The sequence below is a fragment of the Anguilla anguilla genome, chromosome 6, assembly GCF_013347855.1.
Source record: "Anguilla anguilla isolate fAngAng1 chromosome 6, fAngAng1.pri, whole genome shotgun sequence".
Lineage (NCBI taxonomy): Eukaryota > Metazoa > Chordata > Actinopteri > Anguilliformes > Anguillidae > Anguilla > Anguilla anguilla.
The window spans coordinates 39,815,522-39,837,923 of record NC_049206.1 but is presented as its reverse complement, the minus strand read 5'-3'; the positions used below and the strand labels follow the sequence as shown (position 1 = coordinate 39,837,923).

Genomic DNA, 22,402 nt, shown 5'->3' with positions numbered 1-22,402 from the left:
CTCTCTTATACCTGCACTAAGGAAGCAAGTGAATACATCTGACTAATCAAAAACACCAGTGAAGCCATTCAACCGGAACATTATGGTGTCCTGAAATGGGGGACTATGTATAAAAAGTGCTATTTATAACAAAAATACCCTTCAATAAAAGCTGATAATGTGCACTTTAACCACATGTGAATTGTGTGTGTGTGTGTGTGTGTGTGTGTGTTTGTGTCCCAGCATGCGTGTGGCAGGAATACATCCTAGACTTGTCGCAGGGCACACACCTTTCACTCACACACTCATACCGGTGGGTGTAATTTAGACTCTCCAATTAGCCTAACCTGCATGTCTTTAGACTGTGGGAGGAAACCAGAGTACCAAGTGGAAACCCACATGGACAGTGGGAGAACACAAAAACTACACAAAGAAAGGTCCCGCCCGTAATTCGGACTTTCTGGCTACGAGGCGACAGTGCTCTCCATTACACCACCGTGCCATCATTATGTAAACTATGAGAAATATTTATGGAAAAAAAAGAAACCTTGAAACAGATCAGCTAAGAAGCTAAGAAGTGAGGATTAGAAGACTGAGGAGGAGCAGGTCACTTTTAAAATGTTCTCTTCCACTGGCGATCCTGTTCATTAGCAACATTATGTCTGAACCTTATGTCTGAACACTGAACCGTTTCCCTCAGCCCAATTTTGTCAGTGCTACACACGCATTAGAAGCTTTCTTCTGCCCCCTCAAGCACAACAGAGATAGCAACATGCAATTGATTTTCAAGTACCTTCTATTGTGTTTGTAGCTATCAGTTAAATTGGAAGTCAGACCTTCTTTGAATGACTTTGAAGTGACTGCAGAACTGAAGAACTTGAACCAAAAACACTAACAAAAAGAACACCGCAGAAAGATAGATCATTTTACTGTCACTGCTCCCTCTGCCATGCTAATGACGCAACTTTTTCTCTCCCCGATACACCCCCCCTAAAAAGACTAATCTCAAGACTGATACAATAACCCCCACAACGTGGAGTTCCTTTATGCTGAATTCAAGTCACAATGTGGCATTATTGGGAAGGAGAAACAAACTGTGAATACCATGAGAATTTCCACCCCGCACATACCATGTGAAGTCCATTGAAGAAGTGCCGTCCAATCCCTTCTGAAAAAATGATATAAGGTGAAATTTGAATTCCAATGCACTTGTTATTCATTTACATGAAATATACTACATTTTTGGCACTTAAATATACAAGTCGTTTTGTAAATACAATGAATAATGTGTTGTTAAATTATACAAACTAAAACGTTACAAAACAGTACATATATGAAGTAATATTTCAATATTTCATACAACACATTCTATGGCTAAATTCTGATTTTATTTGGGTTTCAAGTTTCATGATTTCCTCTTTGTGGATTCATTATGTTTTGTTGAGATTTATAAACATTTTAATGTGTAGCAAAAAAATCTATAATTTAGGAGAATTTAAATCAATTTTTGATGGCAAATGAGTTTGTGGAAAATACAGTAAAAAATGTCAACCAGTAAAACATACTACAGTATTCCTAGGAATCCTTCCCCCATCACCAGGGCAGCCACACCCACTTTCAAGTAATTCCCAAAAATGAATACATCTTAGATGGAAAGGGCAGGAATTAAATTTCTTGTCTTCAGACACAATTACTCTACTTCCTGCACACAGGAAAAGGATAAAAGAAAACAAGGTAGTCAGCTTGTATATTACCTATCATTGTCAGTGAAACATGGCTAGTACAAGGAATTTCTTTTACTTATATTCAAGAAGAATACAAATAACTGTATATTTTTTGGTGAGTCCCAATCATTTAGAGCCTGAGTACACTGCCAAGCAACAACAAAAGCGTGAGAGGGAGAAGTTCACGCAGCCACCTCAGCTAGCATCAATGCTAAACTCCGGACAGCAATCTGAAGTGGAGTCAGAAGATGTGCGCATGCATCACCAGTCATGGAAATTAAACAAGCTGCGTTTCATGCTGAGGGAAGTTTGAACTGGCAGAAGAAACAGGAGAAGACAGTTCCCCCTGCACTGTACAAACCCACGGGATAAAGCAGCGATGTACCAGGGTGGGAAACCCTTTCAGCTCTGGCATGCATTTTCAATCGAGATTCGCTAATCAAAGTGAAACCACAGTCACCTGATCACTGAAACTAAACTCTGTGAAAAATGAATCTGATTTCACTGACAAAGCAAATGGCAATAAACCAAATCTACATTTGAATAAGTGAAAGTGCAAAATTGTATTTCAAGCATGTACATTTTTTATTTTTATTTTTTATTTATTGAACAAGCATACACAATGGCTCACCAGGACCGAGTCTGAAAATCTACAATTCTGATCTGATCTACAATTTCAGGTATCTGTGAGAGTACACAAAATATACAACCTCTTAATTTGTTGTCTATTATGCTAGGGAATATAACTGAGCAGAGCTAGTGGATATCTGTCCATCTGAAGCAAATGTTGTTCTTACTGCAGCCAAGCTCCTAAGTAATGCTTATCATTTTGTTTTTGTTTTATGACTTTTGATAGCAAACATAAATAACTAAGTATCTAATGCATGAGAGGCCTGGGGTCTGTTCCAGAAAACAGGAAAGAATTCTTCAAATTTCAATTGAAAAACTGAAATGGGCTAGAAATCGGCTTTAAGCAATCAAAATCGATCAAACTTCAGCCCAACCCATACATGAATTTTAAAAGCCATTTCCAATCACACATAAAAAATGATTCAACATGAATTCAGAATCCGAGAAACACTGTGCATCATTTTTTTTTTTTTTTTGCACCTATTGAGATTTTGAGTAGAGAAAGTTTCTCAGACTGTGCGGTCACTATGGTGTTTGCTAAATAAAGTATTTAGGTTGTTTATTTTTAATTATACTGGTTTTTTATTTATTATAATACTTATTTTATGAGTTGGCTGTAAGTGGTATATGGTCCGTTTAGAAAAAATAATAAAATATGAATAAAATATGAAGACTGACAGAGAGCAAAATCGGACCCTGAGATAGCATAATTAGAGTATCAGTGAGCACATAACACAACAGGCATATATTTCTTCATTGTAAATATAAAATTACAGAGGAAATAAAATGGTAAAGACACAATTTTCCCTTTATTAAAAACAGACTCTGGTGGGGGGGAGGGTATTGCAGTGATGATGTAGATCAGTTAGTTCAAGTGATTATTTGCAATGTTGTTCCTTAGAAGGATACCATCTGTGTGAATGTGGTGGATGCGATCACCATCCTCTTCATCAAGTGATGGTGTGGGGCTTCTCTCTCCACTCATAGTTGCCACATTGTGTAGCACAGCACATGCCACATTTTTGTCACTGCAACCAGGCCTTGAGGATTCCGACTGTCATCTCCACACTGTCTTGTGTCTTTCTATGGGGCAAGTGGAAATGAACTTGTGGTCCAGCCTCAGGGGCAGGATTGGGTGTCATCAGAAAGGCCAGGCAGAGGTAACCTCTGTCTCTAAGAAGGAGCCCATCAAACATAATGAAAACTTTAAAATTCACTTACATAACTAAAAGTAGGATTTAAAAAAATCTTTGGCTCTATGAAAGGTGGCATACATCCTTTATATCAATGAAACAAAGCAAACTCCCAGAGAATTCTCAAACTGTGGACCATAGACTGACAAGCTGTCGACACGTTTGACAGATTGAATATTTGCCGGGTAGGGTTAGCTAGCAAGCTTGCTAGCCAAATGGCTTGGAAGCCAAAGTTGCTAACTGTTTTAGCATACTGGACTACCCAATATAGCAAATAAGCGTTAACTAATGACACTTTTTGCAAACTAATTATTTGGTTAAGCAGGCTAAAAGAAATTGTAAAAATGACTTAGCTATCAAAAAAACTTCAGAGAAGGATTATTTGATGGTCGATTTGTGCAGCTGTAAATAGCACACGCCATAATGAAATCACTGTACGAAATGGGATGTCTACATTTTCTGACTTCGCACAGATAACAGGTGGACGATGAGACGGAGCCGCAATGTCAAGATCATGAGACGCCATCTCCCACCTGATGACTCAGTGACCACAGACTGTAGCCCCTACTGTAGCTCAGTCCTCCGCAGTGATCAGGAAGTGACGCAAACTGTACCTCATTGGTCCACAGAAATATTATAACAGTGCCCAAATGACACAATAAATCATGAAATTGGCCCATGGACAGACATAAGACGAAGAAAATACACATATTGTGACTATATGTTCTTATGGGAAAAAATGATTGACTTCGTATTTTGACCGCATTTGTATCGTAGACTTACATAGAAACCGGATATGGAAACACCTATACTGGAGCCAACCGCAGAGGCACAAGTGAGCAACGTCTCTCAACAAGATCAGGAAGTGAGCTTCAAAAACGAAGCCTGGTTTTGGCCGCTTGCTGTGGACACATCCAAGCCATCTCACAACCACATTAGTTATGAAGTGGCTGGCGCTGCAAATTATCTTAACACAGTAAATGAAGAGTTACGAGTTCCATGATAAACTGAAATGAAGTATAGATTTGGAAAGGTGTGAAATGTTGGCTAATAATATTGTGGTACACCGTAAAACCGTAAAAAAGTTTAGGATTTGAACACATGCACGTTGTAATTCGCATAAATAATCAGATTAATGACACTGAACCTCTTCGTAAAATGACAGCATTATCATTGTGTGATAGCGATCTAGACAAGTTACATGCCAAATGCTTCATTGAAAACATGTACAGCAGTATAGTCTTAATCTAACGATTACTCTAGCCAACTTAAAAAATAAAATAAACACAGTGCTACTTCCTAAACAGCTTCTGTCCTCAAAACTCAGACTCATAGACTGTAGAAAAATAAAAGAAACTTTTAAGTGTACTGATTGGCTGATGCAGTACAGCGTACACATGATGAGAGCATAGTAGCCTCATGAAAGGTAATAAGCTAAGAGACAGCATCACTCACAAAGCCTCTTGAACACTCCCATTGGCAAAAAAAAAAAACACAGGGCATTGCAGAAGGCTGGTAGTGGAGTAGGGATGTCATAAAAACCAATAATTTGGTACCAAGTCATAATTCAGAAAACGTAACGGTACTAGTTTTTCTACAGATTTAGTCTTATCCTGGAAAGCTGGGAAACTTGGAAATGCTTACCGACACAAGAGAATTACAATGAGTGAAATAGTGAACAGTAGCCTAGTGCTCCTACAGTGATAGCTCCTCCAAACATGAGTAGGCAGGACAACTGAAAAATGTATTACCAGAAATCAACCGGAGTTTAACCCTAGTTAAACCTAGGCTATTGTGCACAAAAATCTTAATGTGATATTGCCTACTGATGTTTGTGGCTTTTAAACTCACATTTTGCCCAAAATTCCATCAATGATACGAGTAGTGCCCCGACAGTACCGAGTTCTGGAAGAATAGTCCGAATAGGCTACTTATGACGTAATTTACAACGACTGTACACTGAAGCAAAATAAACAATTTAGAATATATACAACTTTTAAAAGGATAATTCCATCTTTAATTGTGACTCCTGCCTTTTATTGAGCCTATGACTAATTTTGGTGCTGCTGACCATATCAAACACTTTCACTTTTAACTTTCGATTAAGGTGTAAGTTCAGAAAATGTGATTGGAATAGTCTTAACTGAACATTCCAATGTTGATGCAATTATCACTACTGGTAACTGAAAGCAATAGAGTTATAAAACACTGACAGAGAATTTTGAAAAGGAAAAAAAAAAACATACTCTTCAAAGGGTTAAAAACCCATTTTATGGGTTAGTGCTTTTGGCTTGTGTTAGCTACATCATACTAGCCTCATATGGCAAAAAAAAAATAAAGGACAACAACACCCTTCCACTAACTGAAGTTTATTACCACTTTAAAAAGTCAACAAACTATTTTCTGTACAAAATGTATTGTTGAGCTTTTATTCTATTTATTTATTTAGTTTTGTTAAAGTTCATGTTACTTTTAATAAAGGCCTTGAAAAACTATAATGCTCATGAGGGTGATATTTTTATGTTAAATGTTACATAAAAATTTACAGGATTGTGGAGAGTGAAAAGGGTATACAATATATAACTGTATATGATACACAAAAATGACAGCACTGAGAGTAATAAGGCTGAATATTGTAATATGTGTACTAAGGCTAAAAACAGAACTACAGGAAGCTAAAAGGCTCTTTGAAGGGCAAATTTCCCAAGATACAAAAAAAAAAAAAAAAATCCTAAATATTTCTTTCAATACTGTAGTAGGAAAATGAAAGTGCAGGAGGATGTCAAGGCTATCAGGAATATCTTTATAAGAATAATGATATTGCTGATACCTTAAATAGTTATTTTGTCGAGAGTTTTACAAGAGAAGAGGTAAAAGACTGGAAGGCATATTCAGTACTTTTTTGTATTAGATATTGAGATAGAGGATAAAGAAGTACTGGATAAATTACATAAAATAAAGACAAATAAGTCAGCATGGCCCTGATGGTATATGCCCAAGGGTACTCAAGGAGTTGGGCAAGATCATCTTCAAACCAGTGGCATGTTTTTAAAGACAGTATTTAAAAACTTGAGAAACACCTGAGGACTGGAAGCAAGATAATATAATACCAATATATAAGAAAGGGACCGTACTGATCCAGGCCTGAACTACAGGCCTGTGAGTTTAACATGCATCATATGTAAGATACTGGAATCTATCATTAGAGACAATTTAGAAGTGTTTCTTGAAAATACTTGAAAATTTCTTGAAAATGGCGACATAGCTCAGGAGGTAAGAGTGATTGTCTGGCAGTCGGAAGGTTGCCGGTTCAGACCCTGCCCTGGGTGTGTCGAAGCGTCCTTGAGCAAGACTAACCCCTCACTGCTCTGGCGAATGAGAGGCATCAATTGTAAAACGCTTTGGATAAAAGCGCTATATAAATGCAGTCCATTTACCAAATAACAACATCCTAAGGGATAGCCAGAACGGTGTTCGCAAGGGAAGGTCATGCCTGACAGACTTTCTGGTTTTCTTTGAAGAACCTACTAAGGGTTTTGACCGCTTATGATATTATATATTTAGATTTCCAAAAAGCCTTTGATAAGGTACCACAGATTTTGGGATATATAGCCAAAAGTATTGAGTATAAATCCAAGGAAGATATACTTATTTTATACAATACTGTACATTTGTTAGACCACAGTTGGAGTGTTATGTGCAGTTCTGTGGGCTGTAGGCTCTGGTTCAAAGAAGAGCAACCAAATTGATTTTAAATCAGGCTTTTAAATTCATAATGGGGATCAACAGTGTAAACTACAAGAGATTCTTCAGGTTGAGCTCTGTTAGTAGAACGTGGGGACATAAAAGGTAATAAACAAAAGGAGAATTCCACACAGACATTAGGAAGAATTTTTTTCATGCAGAGAGTAGTCAATGTGTGGAACAGCCTGCCAGGTCACATAGAGGCAGAAACTCTTGGGATTTTCAACACCAGGCTTGATACGGTGTCAGAAACTAGGTAATCAGAGCACTAGGCACAATTTAGTGAGGAAAATGGAAAGCATTGACCTGTTCTCATCATTGTGTTATGTTATATTATATTATATCATGTAAAGTAGAATAATGGCAACAGGCCAAAGTTGAAATATTAGGATTTCATTAAGTTTTTCCACTGGCAGTACAGTTTTTCCCTGGCAATATTACTGCCAGTCTCACCATTTTTTATAAGATATTTTGACAAGGCATGGTCAGATAATATTCACCTGCTAAGTGATGAGTCTGCCTAACTAATCACACTAAACACTGCAGGGTAGGCCAGGTTCAGTTTAAGTTATCCCCCTTGTCGGCAAATTATTTTCAGATAAGAAAATAATCTGCATAAGTCACCATAGTAACTGACACAGGCTTTCTCTGATCCTCATATTTGGAACCGATAATTCAGGATTTCCCTACATTTCGACCTAATAGATCTGGATAACTTGCCAGTCCTGCTTTCTGGAACAGACCCCTGGTGTGCCTTTTCTGTATGCTTTGAGCCTTTGAGTGTTGGGCAACAAAGCTTTAATGGGAGGAAACAAAGTGTTAAAAAACATCTACAAAAATTATCTTTGGGTGATTCTCCACTACTGTGGAAAGTGAAGCTATCAGCTCACCACTCCTGAAGGATTTCCGTATTCAAAATCCTCATAGGATAAAGTGTAGTACCATGCTTTGAGAAATGGGGTGTCTCTATCACCTGTGCTTTGGTGACTGAGGGTACAACCTGGAGAGCTTTGATGTCACTAAGGTACTATAAAGTTTGATATGATTCACTTCAGTGCCTTCCCACTGAAAATTCTATTCCTTATTGTTACATTCCGAGAGTGCATTTTGCCTATCTGTCCTTATTCATTCCAGTGGCTCTGTGTACACAATACAATGCAGTCAAAAGGTGGAAGTGCAGGAGTGAACTATAATTCTAATATAATCTATTTGATGTCTAGGTTTTGACCACAGTCCAGACAGCCTGTACGCCTCATCTGTCCACGCTGGTCTCAGCCAGCCTATTGTTCATTATTCCCAGTGCACCCACACCCCCGGAGAAGCCATTGTGTCGGGTGTTAGACCCTGATGGGCGGGGGTGCCCATTGGCTGTCTCCGACAGCTGCTTCTGCATTATGGCCAAGTTCACCTTGTTGGCAGCCAAGAAGTCCTTCATGGAGATCATCTCCCCTGAGACCCGGCGGCCATCTGTCTCGCTCTCGTTGATGGCGTCCGTGTCGATGGAGGCGTCGCGGCGGGTGCGGAAGTGCCCCGGCATCACCACGTTGCGACGGTGCCGGACGGTGCCCCCGGCGGGCCGCCGCGGGCAGCAGCAGGGATGCGCCATCCGAGCTAGGATCCAGTTCAGCACCTGCTTGATGACGATGGAGATGACGTTGAAGAGGGAGTAGATGCAGCACACGCCCGTCAGGATGCACAGGAAGTTGCCGAGCAGGTACAGGCCCTGGCTTTCGTACCGTTCCCTCTGCCCGCTCACCAGGTCCCCGAAGCCGATGGTGCTGAAAGCCACGAAGCAGAAGTAGAGGGAGTCGGCGTAGCTCCACCCTTCCACCGATGAGTACATGGCCGAGGCCCCGCATGAAACCAGCACCGCGCCCAGACCCAGGATCAGCATCACGTAGTACACGGAGGGCTTCCAGCCGGCCAGGCCCGGCCCGGCCCCCGTCCCCAAACTGTGGGGCAGCACCCCGCGGCGCCGCCGCTGCCGCTCGTGACAGGACTTCAGCACGAAGGCCAGGACGGTGATCAGACGCTCCAGGAACAGGTTGAAGAAGAGGATGGTGGCCGCACAGCCGATGAGCCCGTAGAAGATGAGGAAGATCTTTCCTCCCACCGTGGCAGGGGTTGTCATACCGAAACCTTGACAGAGAGACGGGAGAGAGAGAGAGGGGAGAGGGAGAGAGGGGAGAGAGAGAGAGAGAGATAGAGAGAGAGAGAGGGGAGAGAGAGAGAGAGGGGAGAGAGAGAGAGAGAGATAGAGAGAGAGAGAGGGGAGAGAGAGGGGAGAGAGAGAGAGAGAGAGAGAGAGAGGAGAGAGAGAGATAGAGAGGGGAGAGAGAGAGAGAGAGAGAGGGAGAGAGAGAGAAGAACAGTGGACACGGGATAAAGGAAAGGAAGAGGAACAGAGAGAAACAGTTGAGAGATAAAGCAACAGACAAGAATATGTATGCTCACAGATGGGGCGGGGGGGGGGGAGGGGGGCACTTAAAATGTGACCTTTCGGTGACAGATAGAGGGATACATTTGAATGGCGCCATGCATTTAAAATCAATCTGTGGGATTTTTTACATTGAAATCATACTGCATTTAATGCATGATGAACAAGCGCTTACACAGCATTTCTTAGTTTATTTCAGAGACTGCTTTGAAATGATTACTGACTTGAAAGGAGACTTCCTGTCTCATGCAATAGTTCACTGTCTGCACATGAAAGACCACGGCCTCCTTCATTTCCTCATTGAAGCCAGCCTTCTGAGGGAGCGCTCTGATGTGATAGCGAACAAGAGCGAACGCACATCCCATCGGCACACGGGCACAAGCAGAGGAGCAAGTTCAGCTGTGCCGGTGTGGCACAGCTTGGCCGTCTGAAGGGCGACTGAGACAGGGAACTCATTAAAGCCAGGGAGCCGATTCTCCTCTAAAGAGCATACTGTCCACTGCTGTGGCTGTGCCATCCCGTGCTACCTACACTGTTTAAAATAACCTCTGTCATCGGGGACTGCTGACTGACCGGGTTGCTATTGACGACGGTTTCAAGCATCTTGTGCTCCCGCTCGTTCTCTCATATTGACAGATATGCAAATGCAGCAGCTGTGTGGGCCTCAGTATCCTTTCTCACTGTTCCTTCAAGATGAAAGCAGTCAACCCCCAAATCACCCCCCCCCCCCAAAGGGATTCCAGTCCATGCATTCCATAAAGAAGAAAACAATATTTGATGGAACAGATCATTATTTTCAGTATTTTTATTTTTTGCTCCTGTATTTGACTTCATCATTCCCCCTCCCCACATGTATGATAAAATGACAAAAATGTGATTAAAAAAAAAAAAAAAAAAGCTCTGATGGAGGACATTTGATTCCTCATGAGTTTTTATAAACTCTTAACACAGAATTAATTACAAGTTAACTAGTACAAGTTAAATTAACATTGAGAATTTTAATGGCTACTTCCTAGGGCAGTCAGATGATGGTAACCAGTGTTCACTGGCTGACTATGCTAATAGATATTGACTTGTGAGACTGGGCCTTTGTGTTCATCAAATGCATTTCCCAAAACTGCATTGGGAATACCAGGTTTCCAGCAGAGGGGCCTGTGCAGCTGTGCCTGTGCAGCCTATGCTCTTGTAAATGGAACTGTCTTTTTAATCACAAAAAAAAGCTGACGTTGAAAGGGACATTCAGAACCATTGTTAATACCTGTCAGCGAACTGACTTATAGTAGTTATTTGATTGCCTACCAATTTTAGCAAGAATGTGTTTGTATATGCATAGACTATATCAATTCCCATGTCTGCACTGCACTTCCTTTAAATCATCAAGATCAATTTTAGTACCTGTTCAGAACAATTTTAGTGCCTCCCACACATTGTAAACTGTTATTGCAAGAAACAGAAAGTAAGTGAGAGGAAGTGAATAACGTGACCAGTGTAGAAGGTGGGGCATGGAAACAAAGGTTCTCATCCTGGAGCAAGTGTAATACACTAAATCATATTTAAAATGAATTACCAATCTAAATCTATTATTTAGATTGCCACTTTAAGATATTTCATACATATATTTGTTGAAATGCACTGCTATAAAGTAAATTTTTCATTACATACTCCAAACACATTTTCCATTATATTGCAGTATATTCCATTTGCATAGGGTCCCAGAAGTACAGTAGGCTTTTGGTTTAGTGTTCCATTCTACAGTAGCTCCATTCTGTGGAGCTGAATGTAATATATATATATATATATATATATATATATATATATATATATATATATATATATATATAAATCCAGCTGCAGTGCAGGCAAGAAACAGAAAGTAACAGTGAGCAAGTGAAGAACATGACCAGTGATCTACAGGAGGGGTGCACTAAGGGCTGATATATATGTTGTGTCCATAAAAATAAATGAGAGGTTAAGCTTGATTTGCTTATGTAAATGTATAATTGTTTATATTGTTTATATAAGGAACATTCATTTACAGAAAATTATAAGATAATGTCTCTAAAACTAGCAAAGCTAGCTTACTACAGATAGATGGAGATACCCTCGCACATGTGTCTGTCTTTGATCAACCTAATTACAAAAGTTATGGACAGGTTTGAATTATATTTGATAAGACAAGGTACAAGGTACCCTTTTTGGAGGGTGGTGAAGATGTAAACTCATCCGAGCATCAACATAGATTCACTATGTCAATTTTGGTTTCACTAGCAGGACAGCCTCTTAGCTGACTCTCGTTGTGCTCTCTGGTATATGAGCTTCCCTCGGCATTGACTCAGAAGGCACTGCTTCCATGGAAATGGTGGATAATGACCATGGCCATAATGACCAAATTATACTTAAACCCAAAGCATTCTTTCTGTATTTAACAGTTAGCAGAATCCGCATGCCATTTCATAAACTGCAAATTGAAATGTTGACGTGAATGCAGCAACTATATTTGATTAAAATTCTAAAACAACATTTGACCATCAAAGATTTAACAATTTCAGTTTCTTCACCAGGCACTCTGGTAGTCTCCTGTGTGATGCTGCATTGGTGGTGACAGGTTGAATTTGACAGAGGGAGCAAAGACCACTCCCTCTCCTGGCCCAAAATTAAATTGCTCTTAGAGATATTAATAAAGTAATATTACATTGTACACCACCAGGTTATATAGCGCAGTTAAACTATAAAACATGATCTAAGCTTCACACCTCACCTATAATACTCAAAATATTTGATTCTATACAAATGCCAGGATATATGTTCGTTAGTTCCTTGCCATTTGAGAATTATGATACCAGATACTGGATGAGATTCAGAGATAGGATTGATGTTTTTGTTTTACTGTGTAAGGAGGTTACGTGACTGGGGGTTCTGCCCCAATTGAAGTATCATCGTCTCAACGATCTCTCTAGTGAAAGGAGCATTCATTCTGCAAACCCTTCATAGCTGCTGGATTGGAAAATGCAAAACCATGTTTTTTTTAATGCACATCTTTTTCGGAGGATGGGGTTTCGGTGAATGAGTTGACCACATCATTGGTCACTCCAGGATGTGAATCTTTGTTTGGACTATAAGCCAGTCACAGTGTATTCTATGCGGTCTATTTGCAGTTTCTTTAGCCCTTGCTTCGGTATTATTGACCCAGTATTAAGTTTACCATGTTGAGAAAGTGTAATACACAAGAGTATATTAAAATAACTTATCTAGATATTGCAACACTTCAAAATATATGGACAAATATAATTTAAATTGCCAAACATATTTTTTCATTAAGTACTCCGAACACATGACATTTTACATCATTTTGCAGAACATTCCATTTACGTAGGGTTTCCAGATGTACAGTATGCTTTCGTTTAGTGTCCATTCTGTCGAGCTGAAAGTAAAATATATAAACATCCTCATGAAATCAAAAAATGTGATATTCAGTTGAAATTACGAGTGAACATAGAGAGTGACGCCTGTAGTCCAGGCCCCCACAGGGTCACCTGTTTGAATCCCATTTGGAAGAGGGAAATTGCATCCTCCATTTTATCCATGTACCAAGCAAACAGATATCACAACAGATAACATTAGGTACAAGCACTGGCAATATTTGCAGCAGCCTGTAATTCCTTACAGCTGCAATTGACTTTTTACAGGTCCTTTAAAGGCCACCTGGCACTTAGCACAAATAGTCTATCACAGTTGGATTTACATCAGCAAATAGAATGTCCCCAAAGCATCCCGTACCTAAAAAAAAAAACTACTAATTTCTGTACCTAAATAACAAGCAATGAAGTTCAATATGTTTTTTTTTAGCCGTGACTTTTTCTTACATTTGAAAACTCATCATAAAAAGGGAATTTAATTGTTAGTTAATTTGTGTATTCATTTCACTGAACAGTCTTAAAGTTGATATGTACAGTACATCATAAAATATGTATGATTAATATTTCTGAAATATTTTGATTAATAACTGCATTGTGTTCATTGGTTTATATATCAATAAACCAATTTCTGTTCAGTGTTAGTTTGCAGTTAGGGGCTGGACAAAATAGCAGAAATACCACATGAAAAATGATACAATTTGAATGAACTAAATCACAATTATAAAGACTGCTATATACTGTATGTAAATCATATTAAGTTGAATGCCAATTTTTGGCGTGTCAGCTATAAAATGGGTTGCACAATCAGCACTTTGACATTTGAGTTTTCATAGCAATGTGAGGAAATGAATTAAGTTCAAAATAGGCCAAATAGTATTTACCAAAATTGCAGGTGCATCAGGCCCAAACTAAATAATTTTACGTGGCAAGGGGAACAGTGGTGCAAATTATGGCAACACATTCCATACACAAACAAATACCATATGGAAAGAGGAATGGTGGTTGCGAGTTGATGCTCTGTGACAAGTGTAAAGAACACAAAACCTGGATAATTGGACAACGGAAAAAAAAAGTAATATGGTCTCAGGATACTTAGGCAATAGAAAAAAGTAATTTAGTCTGATGAGTCATATTTCACTCTGTTCTCCTATATCTGGACAGTTTTACATTTGGAGAAAGCCAAAGGAAGCCTTCAACCCAATATATATATATATATATATATATATATATATATATATATATATATATATATATATATATATATATATATTGCCATCTGTTAAATATGGTGGTGGATCTGTAACAGTATTGGACAACCCTCTCATGGGAATCACAGAGTCTGATGTTTGCTCTGCATGGTCATATAACAGTCAATGAATATGAAGTCATTTACAAGGTGGTACACCCGATGGTGCGAACACTAACACTAATCCGTCATGATGTCCCCATATTCCAAAATGATAACGCCCCCATACACACTGCCAAAGATCTAAACATCACTGAATCTTTTCAAAACATTGTGTGTGCGGAGTAGGAAGCAGATTTCCACCTCCCTTATCCCTCAGAGAAAACTGGAGCCTTTTTTCTCTTTTTTTTATTTTGAGAATAACCCAATAAACCACGATACACCGATTAGAACTTGTATCCTTATTCCAAGAAGGACTGAAGCTGCTTTGAAGGCGAACGGTGGGCTTACTCCTAATTAGTTACTTGATATTTATATATTCTTTAGCGTTTCCATTATTTTGTCAAACCCCAGCATGTTTACCGGGGTCCATCACCGCACAATCTAAACTTCATATCTTCCTGCAGTATCTTTGCACTTTTGCGCAAGAACACTTGCGACAATACAATGTCTAAAGAACGTTTAAAATGTTTTTTTATATACATAAATGAGTGCAACGATTATTTTTGCTCTCGTCTATATCTGTCATCAATATCTATTGTATTTCGTCCGAAGACAATCTCTTACCTATAGTTGAAACCACTGTTCCCACGAAATAAAAAGCGCCGGTGAAATCCCAACGAGGTCTGGTAGTGTCCACGCGGATCCCGGCTACGTTCGCCTCCTCATAATGCCTCAGGAAGTTCTCCAGCTCTTTTTTGCTGAGGTTGTGCCTGTGGGTGAAATGTTCGAACCTTTGCGCCCACCTGTCCTTCGCCTGTTTCTCCTTCGGGTGTTCGAGCGCCGAGAAAACGGCAGCCCCACACAGGAGGTAGATAATTATGAACAGCGCCAGCATCAGAAATCTCGCATTATCCTCATTCACTGGACCGAAACCGCAGCAGCACCCACTCCGGCAAGCCATTATGGAGTAACGGGTGGGCAAGGACGAAGGTGTCTCCACATTGCCTCAGGTTTGCCAGAAGACCCTCATTCATCGTAGGCAGTTACATTTTTGGGCAATATTTTTCCGGTTTCATCAACTTAACGAAAACAGCGGCTCCCCTATCAGATCCGCAGGGATCCGTGCACCGTTTTAAAGTATGAGGCATTAAGAGGAAAAATCAAGAAAGAAATCTCAGTTGACAGCAAACAGGTGAATTTGTGCCTAAAATTATAATTCAAACCCAAATATCGGTGTGGTAGCTTACTATTTTATTAATTCGTCTGCGTACATATAGGAAGCCGTTTTCGTTCTATGGATGTGAGTTAAAATATAAAACCGGCACAACTAAATACAAAGTATGTCATTCCAAATATAGGCAATGTTATATGTCGAAACATTGGAAATATGATTTGTCCTCGGGTTTACACGTTTCTGTCCAATTCGTTAGCTCTAAGAATCCACAGAAACTCTTGACATCCAAAACATCTGCAACAGTGTTTTTGTCACATCCGACACCCAAAGTAATTTTCACTAACATTTAAAACGTATCTATGTTCGTGTATCTTTATTGTACAACAAGCGTAGATTTGTGTGTGTGTGTGTGTGAAAACAAGTAGCGTATTTGATGTGCAGTAGACTGTTACAGCTATTGTGTTAGCTAAACTGTGGATAGACTACCCTTTCTGCAGTTTACCTTGTCAATGTATTATGCGATATAAATGTTTTTCTCTCTGTGAAATACATTGGCCTAACTACATTGGCATCCTTGAAACAAGCACAGACAATGGAACTCCGACAGAATATCCGAAAGCAGGCGTGCTAATATCTTCCGAGGCTTGTCTTGATAGTTCCGAAAACAAGCGACGCGGTTGTGCGGTTACTTCTCTGTCTCGTTGTCTTAAATGATTCAACAGCGTACCTTCATTCTTGCTTGTAGCATCCCACCGTTGCTTTTCACTTTTCACGCGAATAATTTAACTAATCAGTACACCTGACCTGAGGCAGCGCGTTGTATCTGGGGGTGGCACAGAATCGGACTTCAATCCAACAGCGAACAATGTGACTCCCTCCACTGCTGGTTTGATTATAGAAGGGACGTAATAGCTGAAAGCGATTATGAGAAGCATCCAATAGGCAACATGAAATGCTGCTACATTTAAAAGCGAAACCACAGTAAATCAAACTGCTGCGCTGTATATAGCATATATTTCAGTTAACATCGTATTACTTAGGCTATAATTGTGATATCAGTATATTTTGAATAGCCTACATTTTAAAACAAGTTTACGTCGACACAAATCTGGAATCAGATCAGCCGTGAATTTAAACTGGAGAAAGTAATATTAGGCTTCTGTATGCGTGAGATTTACAGAAAGTACGTTCCAAGCTATAGCCTTGCGTACCACGCGTCAAATTCCTGCCTGTGTTTTTCAAATGCACAGCTTTCACCTCGTATGCTACTTATATATTTTTTTCTGAACAGTCAAGAGATGTAGAGAATGCACATGCTCTTGTTCTAACTCCATGAAGTAGTTTATTTAATTGCTGTAATTACTGAAGATGCATTCATGTCAAATCATATTGCATTTCCATTGAATTTGAGAACATCCTGTCCCTGTTGTTATGGAAACACTACATTGTGCGTTCTGTTATTTGTTGGCCGGCAAGGGAACCGTGATCCAAGAGATGTCCCAGGCCTGTAGCGCGTGGTCTCAAGGTGCGCACACTCTTCTGCCAGTGGGGACACTGCGCTGTAACTTCCGAAAGAGGATCGATGTCGAACGACCTTTAAATTCTGGTTAGAGAATTTCTCATGTTTAATCTGGGGATCCGACGCTGGTTTGAGCAAATGTCATCCCGTTTTTGACAAGGATGTCAAATGCATTATTTATACCGTTTTGCCCCCTTTAACTGTACACAACCAAAACCCCCATGTATAGTCAGTGTGCTCCATAATGTTAGGGACAAAGATTTTTTTTTTTTTGCTCTATGCTTCATAATTTTAGATTTGTAATGAAACGATTCCCATGTGATTCAAGCGCACATTAACAGCTTTTATTTAAGGGTATTTTTTATACACTTTGTATAAATGACAGCACTTTTTACACAAGGCCCCCCACCCCCCCATTGCAGGGAGCAATCATTGCCAGTACCAGTGTGTTGCTCCCTATCTCACATGTACTTGCAAGACAGTGATATTCTGGAACATATCTAGGCATATGTTTAATAACTGCAAGTGTATGTGTGCCTGCATTATGTGCTTGTGTTTTTCAGCTGATACATAATCATATGACCTCATATCTTCTCTTTGGCTCCCAGAAATTGGCCAAAAAGGCCAGAGCTGTGCCTGATTCCCTGGTATGTTTTCTACATTGTATAACATTTTGAGAAGTGAGCTTTTTGCTGTCGGCAGAATGTCAGATTGATAGGGTGCCATTAACAACATGTCATGTCTCCAGTGCAGCCCTTCCGTGATGAGGACACTGGGTCTCATTCACTGACAGAGCCTACACACAAATATTTGTGTATAGCACGTGTACGATCATTTTGATGCAAATATCGAAATTCATTGATTTCTTCTTAAAAAAAATTCTTACAATGGGAACAAATTTAGAACTGCCTCAGACTACTCATACGCAGGGAAATCTATACAGAAAATGACATAACCTGCGGGTAATTCAATCAATGCGAAACCAGGCTATTCATATTCATATAATGGTAGAAAAGAGCAATAATTTGGAATGCAGTTTTATACTTTAAAAAAGTATTTTTACATTATGGGTTTTTATACATTTAACAGGTGTCTTTCCCCTCCGACATCAACATGGGCCTACGCAACATGGGCCTACGCTTATCTTCTTAATTGTGTTTAATAGGCTCTTTGTCGTATTGCATAGAAAATTCCTGTTTTGTGGAATTAACCTCCCTTTTATTTTTGTAGAAAAACATGTGCCATATATGCTAATTAACTACAATTTGCCCATTTAATTGGCATGCAATTATTGCAGCTAATAAGCAGTTGCATGTGACCCCACAGAAACATAGCAGCTGCTTAGTTTAATAGTATTCAGACCAGTTTCAAAAATGTATATAAAGGGTACACTATAACTCCAAAGCAATGCGACAACGGCACATCTATATGGCAAGCCGAATGAGGATTTCTTATCCCTGCTATTCAAATTCTGACTGCGGTGCCACTAGTTGGTACTGTTGGTTGTGGAGCTGGTAAGGTTTCTGATGTGCCAAGTACAATAAAAGTGCAACTAGTGGCAAATGAATGACTAGTAAAGTGCAAATATTTGATATCAAAACAGTTTCATACAGCTACTAAGACAAAATGTTGATCACGTGAAAAACAAGAAACTAGTGGGAAACCGCAAATTGGATATCAGGGACATGGAATAAATCCTCATTCGACTTGCCGTAGCATTTAGCATTATTGAAAGATATAGCCAGTCATGCCCTGGGAAGAGTGCGCATCTTCAGAGACCGCCAAGACATGTTTTCGGAGAGTGATGTCTCTATCAGTCAATGGCTGATATGCCAGTTTCGACTGGTGAGAGACAGACAAATGTTCACATCCTGTTCCACCCCATGTTCAGGTCCTCTCTACCATTGGCTTCGTAGCTACTAGGATGTTTCAGAGGGAAATAAGAGACCAACCTCATAGTGCTAAATGGAACATTCGGCTGATGCCTGATCACATCAATTTTCTGTACAACAAAGAGCAGAAGACACCAGTCAACAGGAGGTTCCATGGCATTGCTGGAATTCCCAACGCAATTGGACCCACGTGTCCATCAAGATAAGATACAGATAAAATACACTATTGATCGCTTGAATCAAAGCACCATCCTTGCATTCCATTGCCTATATAAATAGAAAAAAAGACCCTTCCAACAAGGTGCAATTTTCCTACAATGCTCATTGCAATATACTAAACGTTGTTGCCCACTGGCCAGGCGGTTCCTGCCTCTCACATTTTGTGGAACAGTTCAGTGGGAATGCACTTGTATACAGGAGATTTTGGCAGCGGCTGACTTCTTTCTTTGTTTAATGCATCAGGTTTATTCAGTTGGCATTGAAACCTTTTTGTCTTTTCAGGTGACAGAGGTTATGGCCTGAAACCCTGGCTGATGACCCCACTAGCCAACCCAGCGACACCTCAGGAGCTGCACTATAGCAACATCCATCCCTGGACCCGTGCTGTGATTTAGCGCACCAGTGGTCTCCTGAAAAGTCATTGGATGTGTTTAGCAGGGCCGGCCCCAGGGTTTTGGTGGCCCTAAACAAGTCTGTCGGGGGGGGGGTTTACTTGGTAAAATCCTTCCTACGTTACATTGTCATGAACTGCTCTGTTGCCGTTCCATTTTCAACTTATACTGCTAGTTCCGCGATTGGAGGTGAATGACGTAAATACGAAAATAACGTTATTTTCCTTAGATGTACATTGGATTGTGTGGCCCCCCTCGTCGTCGTGTGGCCCCCCCTAGCGGTTGTGGCCCTAAACAACTGCATAGACCGTTTATGCCACGGGCCAGCCCTGGTGTTTAGACACAGCGGTCAGTATGATTTTGGCTGTTGTGTAAACCGTGTGCCAGATTATTTTGGCCAGCTGTGTCCTACATTGTATTGCCATGGCAAACAGCATTCCTCTGCCACGTGAACGCAAACTTCAAGTCGACCTCATGCTGCATGACAAACCAGTGGGTCCGGCAAATAGGGCTACGATCCAGACTTGCCTTCGTTGATTCAATATCTTTAAATAAAGGTATGTGTTTAACCACTTATATAGGACCTCCTTTTTTAACACAAGCCTGAAATAGAACAGATACTATTCTTGAACCCTTTTGACTAAAGACATAATCCTGGTCCCTTGTGAAAGGTAACCCTTAGGAGTTTGTCTTATGGAGAAAGTTTTATTTATTTTTTTGAGTGATTTTTTGAAGTGACTTTTTCCAAGGTGTCCAAATGCTGAGACTTCTGTTTAGACTTAAGCATTGCAAAATACATTTTTGTTGTAAAACAACCTTTTCCCCACGGCGCGCAGGAACTGCCGCTGTGGGCTATGTATGGCAAATTGTGGTCACTCACTCACTCAATCACTCACTCACGGGCGACCTGTGGGACGCATGCGCAGGTGGTGCTTTGTTTAGTGGGATGCATGCGCAGGTGCATCTCCCAAAATCACCACTTTGAACAGAACAAGATTTTTAAGCACAGCTTTATCGCCTAACGCCCTAACATGTTAGTGTTTAGCATACTTTAGTTAACCTACTTAGCGCGTACCACCGTTACAGATGTATGGACACACGGAGAACAACAAATAACATTGCAGAGGTGAGGACATGCCATAGCTAGCTAGCTATATAATTAGCCAAGTTTTACTCATGACACTTTGTACAGGTGCGCCGTGGGTCTGCACAGTTTTGTGCTTGTTTAGACATTAAGTCTCAAGTACTTTATTGCTGGCATGTGACATTTTCAGTGTGCATACCAAAAAAGTTATAGTTTGTTTACACTGGAGTGCGTGTTCTTTTATGCAAGCCTAACAACCTATATGCGATTAGATAATTTTCTTTGCAATAATAGCTTGCCTTTGGCTGGCTGCTCTGATTGAGACGGCTGGGGTCTGGCATATCCATGTCTCCCTTAACCTGTGCTAAAATCCCACTTCATGCAGTTATTGCTGCCATCTGTTTGTCATGAGCCAACAAGTCCGGCGGCCCTTGTCCCCCACCCGTTTCTTTCTCGCTTTCTCGTTGTTATTCTTTTTTGCATCCACATCCACTTTTAAGCCGAACCACCTCTTTTTCAACTCCTTCGTACTGCATGTTACTGGACATACAGAATGTACTGCATTAGTTATTGCATCCCTAGCATCTTTGCAGTTCTGCTCAGCCCAGTAGTTACACTTTTGAATAAAATCCCCTTTTTCACCTCAACCTCTGAAACTATAGTTTCTATATGTAAACCTATTTGACCTTCTGGTGCCTGTTTATTTTGGTTTGAATTGTTTTCTCTTCATTTTGAATCTCAGTCGAGTGACTCTTAGATGGATTTTTCTGGGGTGTGTAGTATGCTAATGAGAAATTGTATGTACACGCAAGTCAATTTAGAATGATTCGGATTCACCAAACACACACAGGTAAGAACCTAAATGGCCGGTACACATGGCTGGTGAATCTAGCAATAATTTTGTGTGAAACTTTTTCTACACATAAAGCGTTATTAATATTTTGCAAAATTGTGTGTAGATTTATGCGTAATTGGAAATAAACGAAGAAATTCTCCCGGATTTATCAAGCACGCGTAGACACAGGTTTTTTCATATCCACGTGCTTATGTTGATAAATACCAATCTCTAGTAAATAAAAAGTGCATTCACAGAACTTGTGATTAGCATAAATTGACAACCCTAAAATACCATAAAAGGAGCTTTGAATTCCATTACTGTCAGTTAGAAAAAAATAAAAAAAACTTCTCTTAAGCGGAGATTGAGCCTGGCAAGATATAGCTGTTACTATAAACTCTGTTCCACATACTATGCAACAGGTAAAGCAAAAATGGTTTGACAACTGAATGCAAAAAATAAAATCCTAGCACACAAAGGAAGTACATACACCACAGGGGTTGGTCACAGTTTGTCCCAGTTATCTACTCTGAATGAATGCATTTGCCAAATTATAGGAGAGACATCGCTGTCTGGAATTACCCCGGAGGGTGACCGCAATATGTTTTCCCCATCCTTGGGGAAAACCTATCACTTTCCCCAAGAACGAATAAATCAGGACAAATGGACTCTATGAATTGATTGGGCCTTTTTAAGAGAAACCCGGCACTTCAGGAGCCTCTGCCGAGACTCCCAAATCTCTGTTCATCTCAAGTCCTAGATGCAGGTGCTCCTCTGGCCCAAGGGTCAATTGACTTATAATCAATTGTATAATAT

General features: G+C 40.0%; 1 protein-coding gene across 1 annotated transcript; it reads right to left on the bottom strand.

Annotated features, from left to right (window-relative positions):
- Nucleotides 1-7,253: 7,253 nt before the first annotated feature.
- LOC118229416 (potassium channel subfamily K member 13-like) lies at nt 7,254-16,809 on the bottom strand. Its single transcript, XM_035421357.1, has 2 exons — nt 15,096-16,809; nt 7,254-9,409 (listed from the first exon to the last, which is right to left on the bottom strand). Exons 1-2 carry the CDS (start codon nt 15,430-15,432, stop codon nt 8,523-8,525), a joined length of 1,224 nt encoding a protein of 407 aa, XP_035277248.1. The 5' UTR covers nt 15,433-16,809; the 3' UTR covers nt 7,254-8,522.
- Between the last annotated feature and the right edge of the window lie 5,593 nt (nt 16,810-22,402).

Coding starts and splice junctions, on each gene's coding strand:
- LOC118229416 (XM_035421357.1), bottom strand. CDS start 15,432: ATGGCTTGCCGGAGTGGGTGCTGCTGCGGTTTCGGTCCAGTGAATGAG. Junction 9,410..15,095: donor AACAGTGGTTTCAACTATAG/GTAAGAGATTGT, acceptor CTCTCTGTCAAG/GTTTCGGTATGACAACCCCT.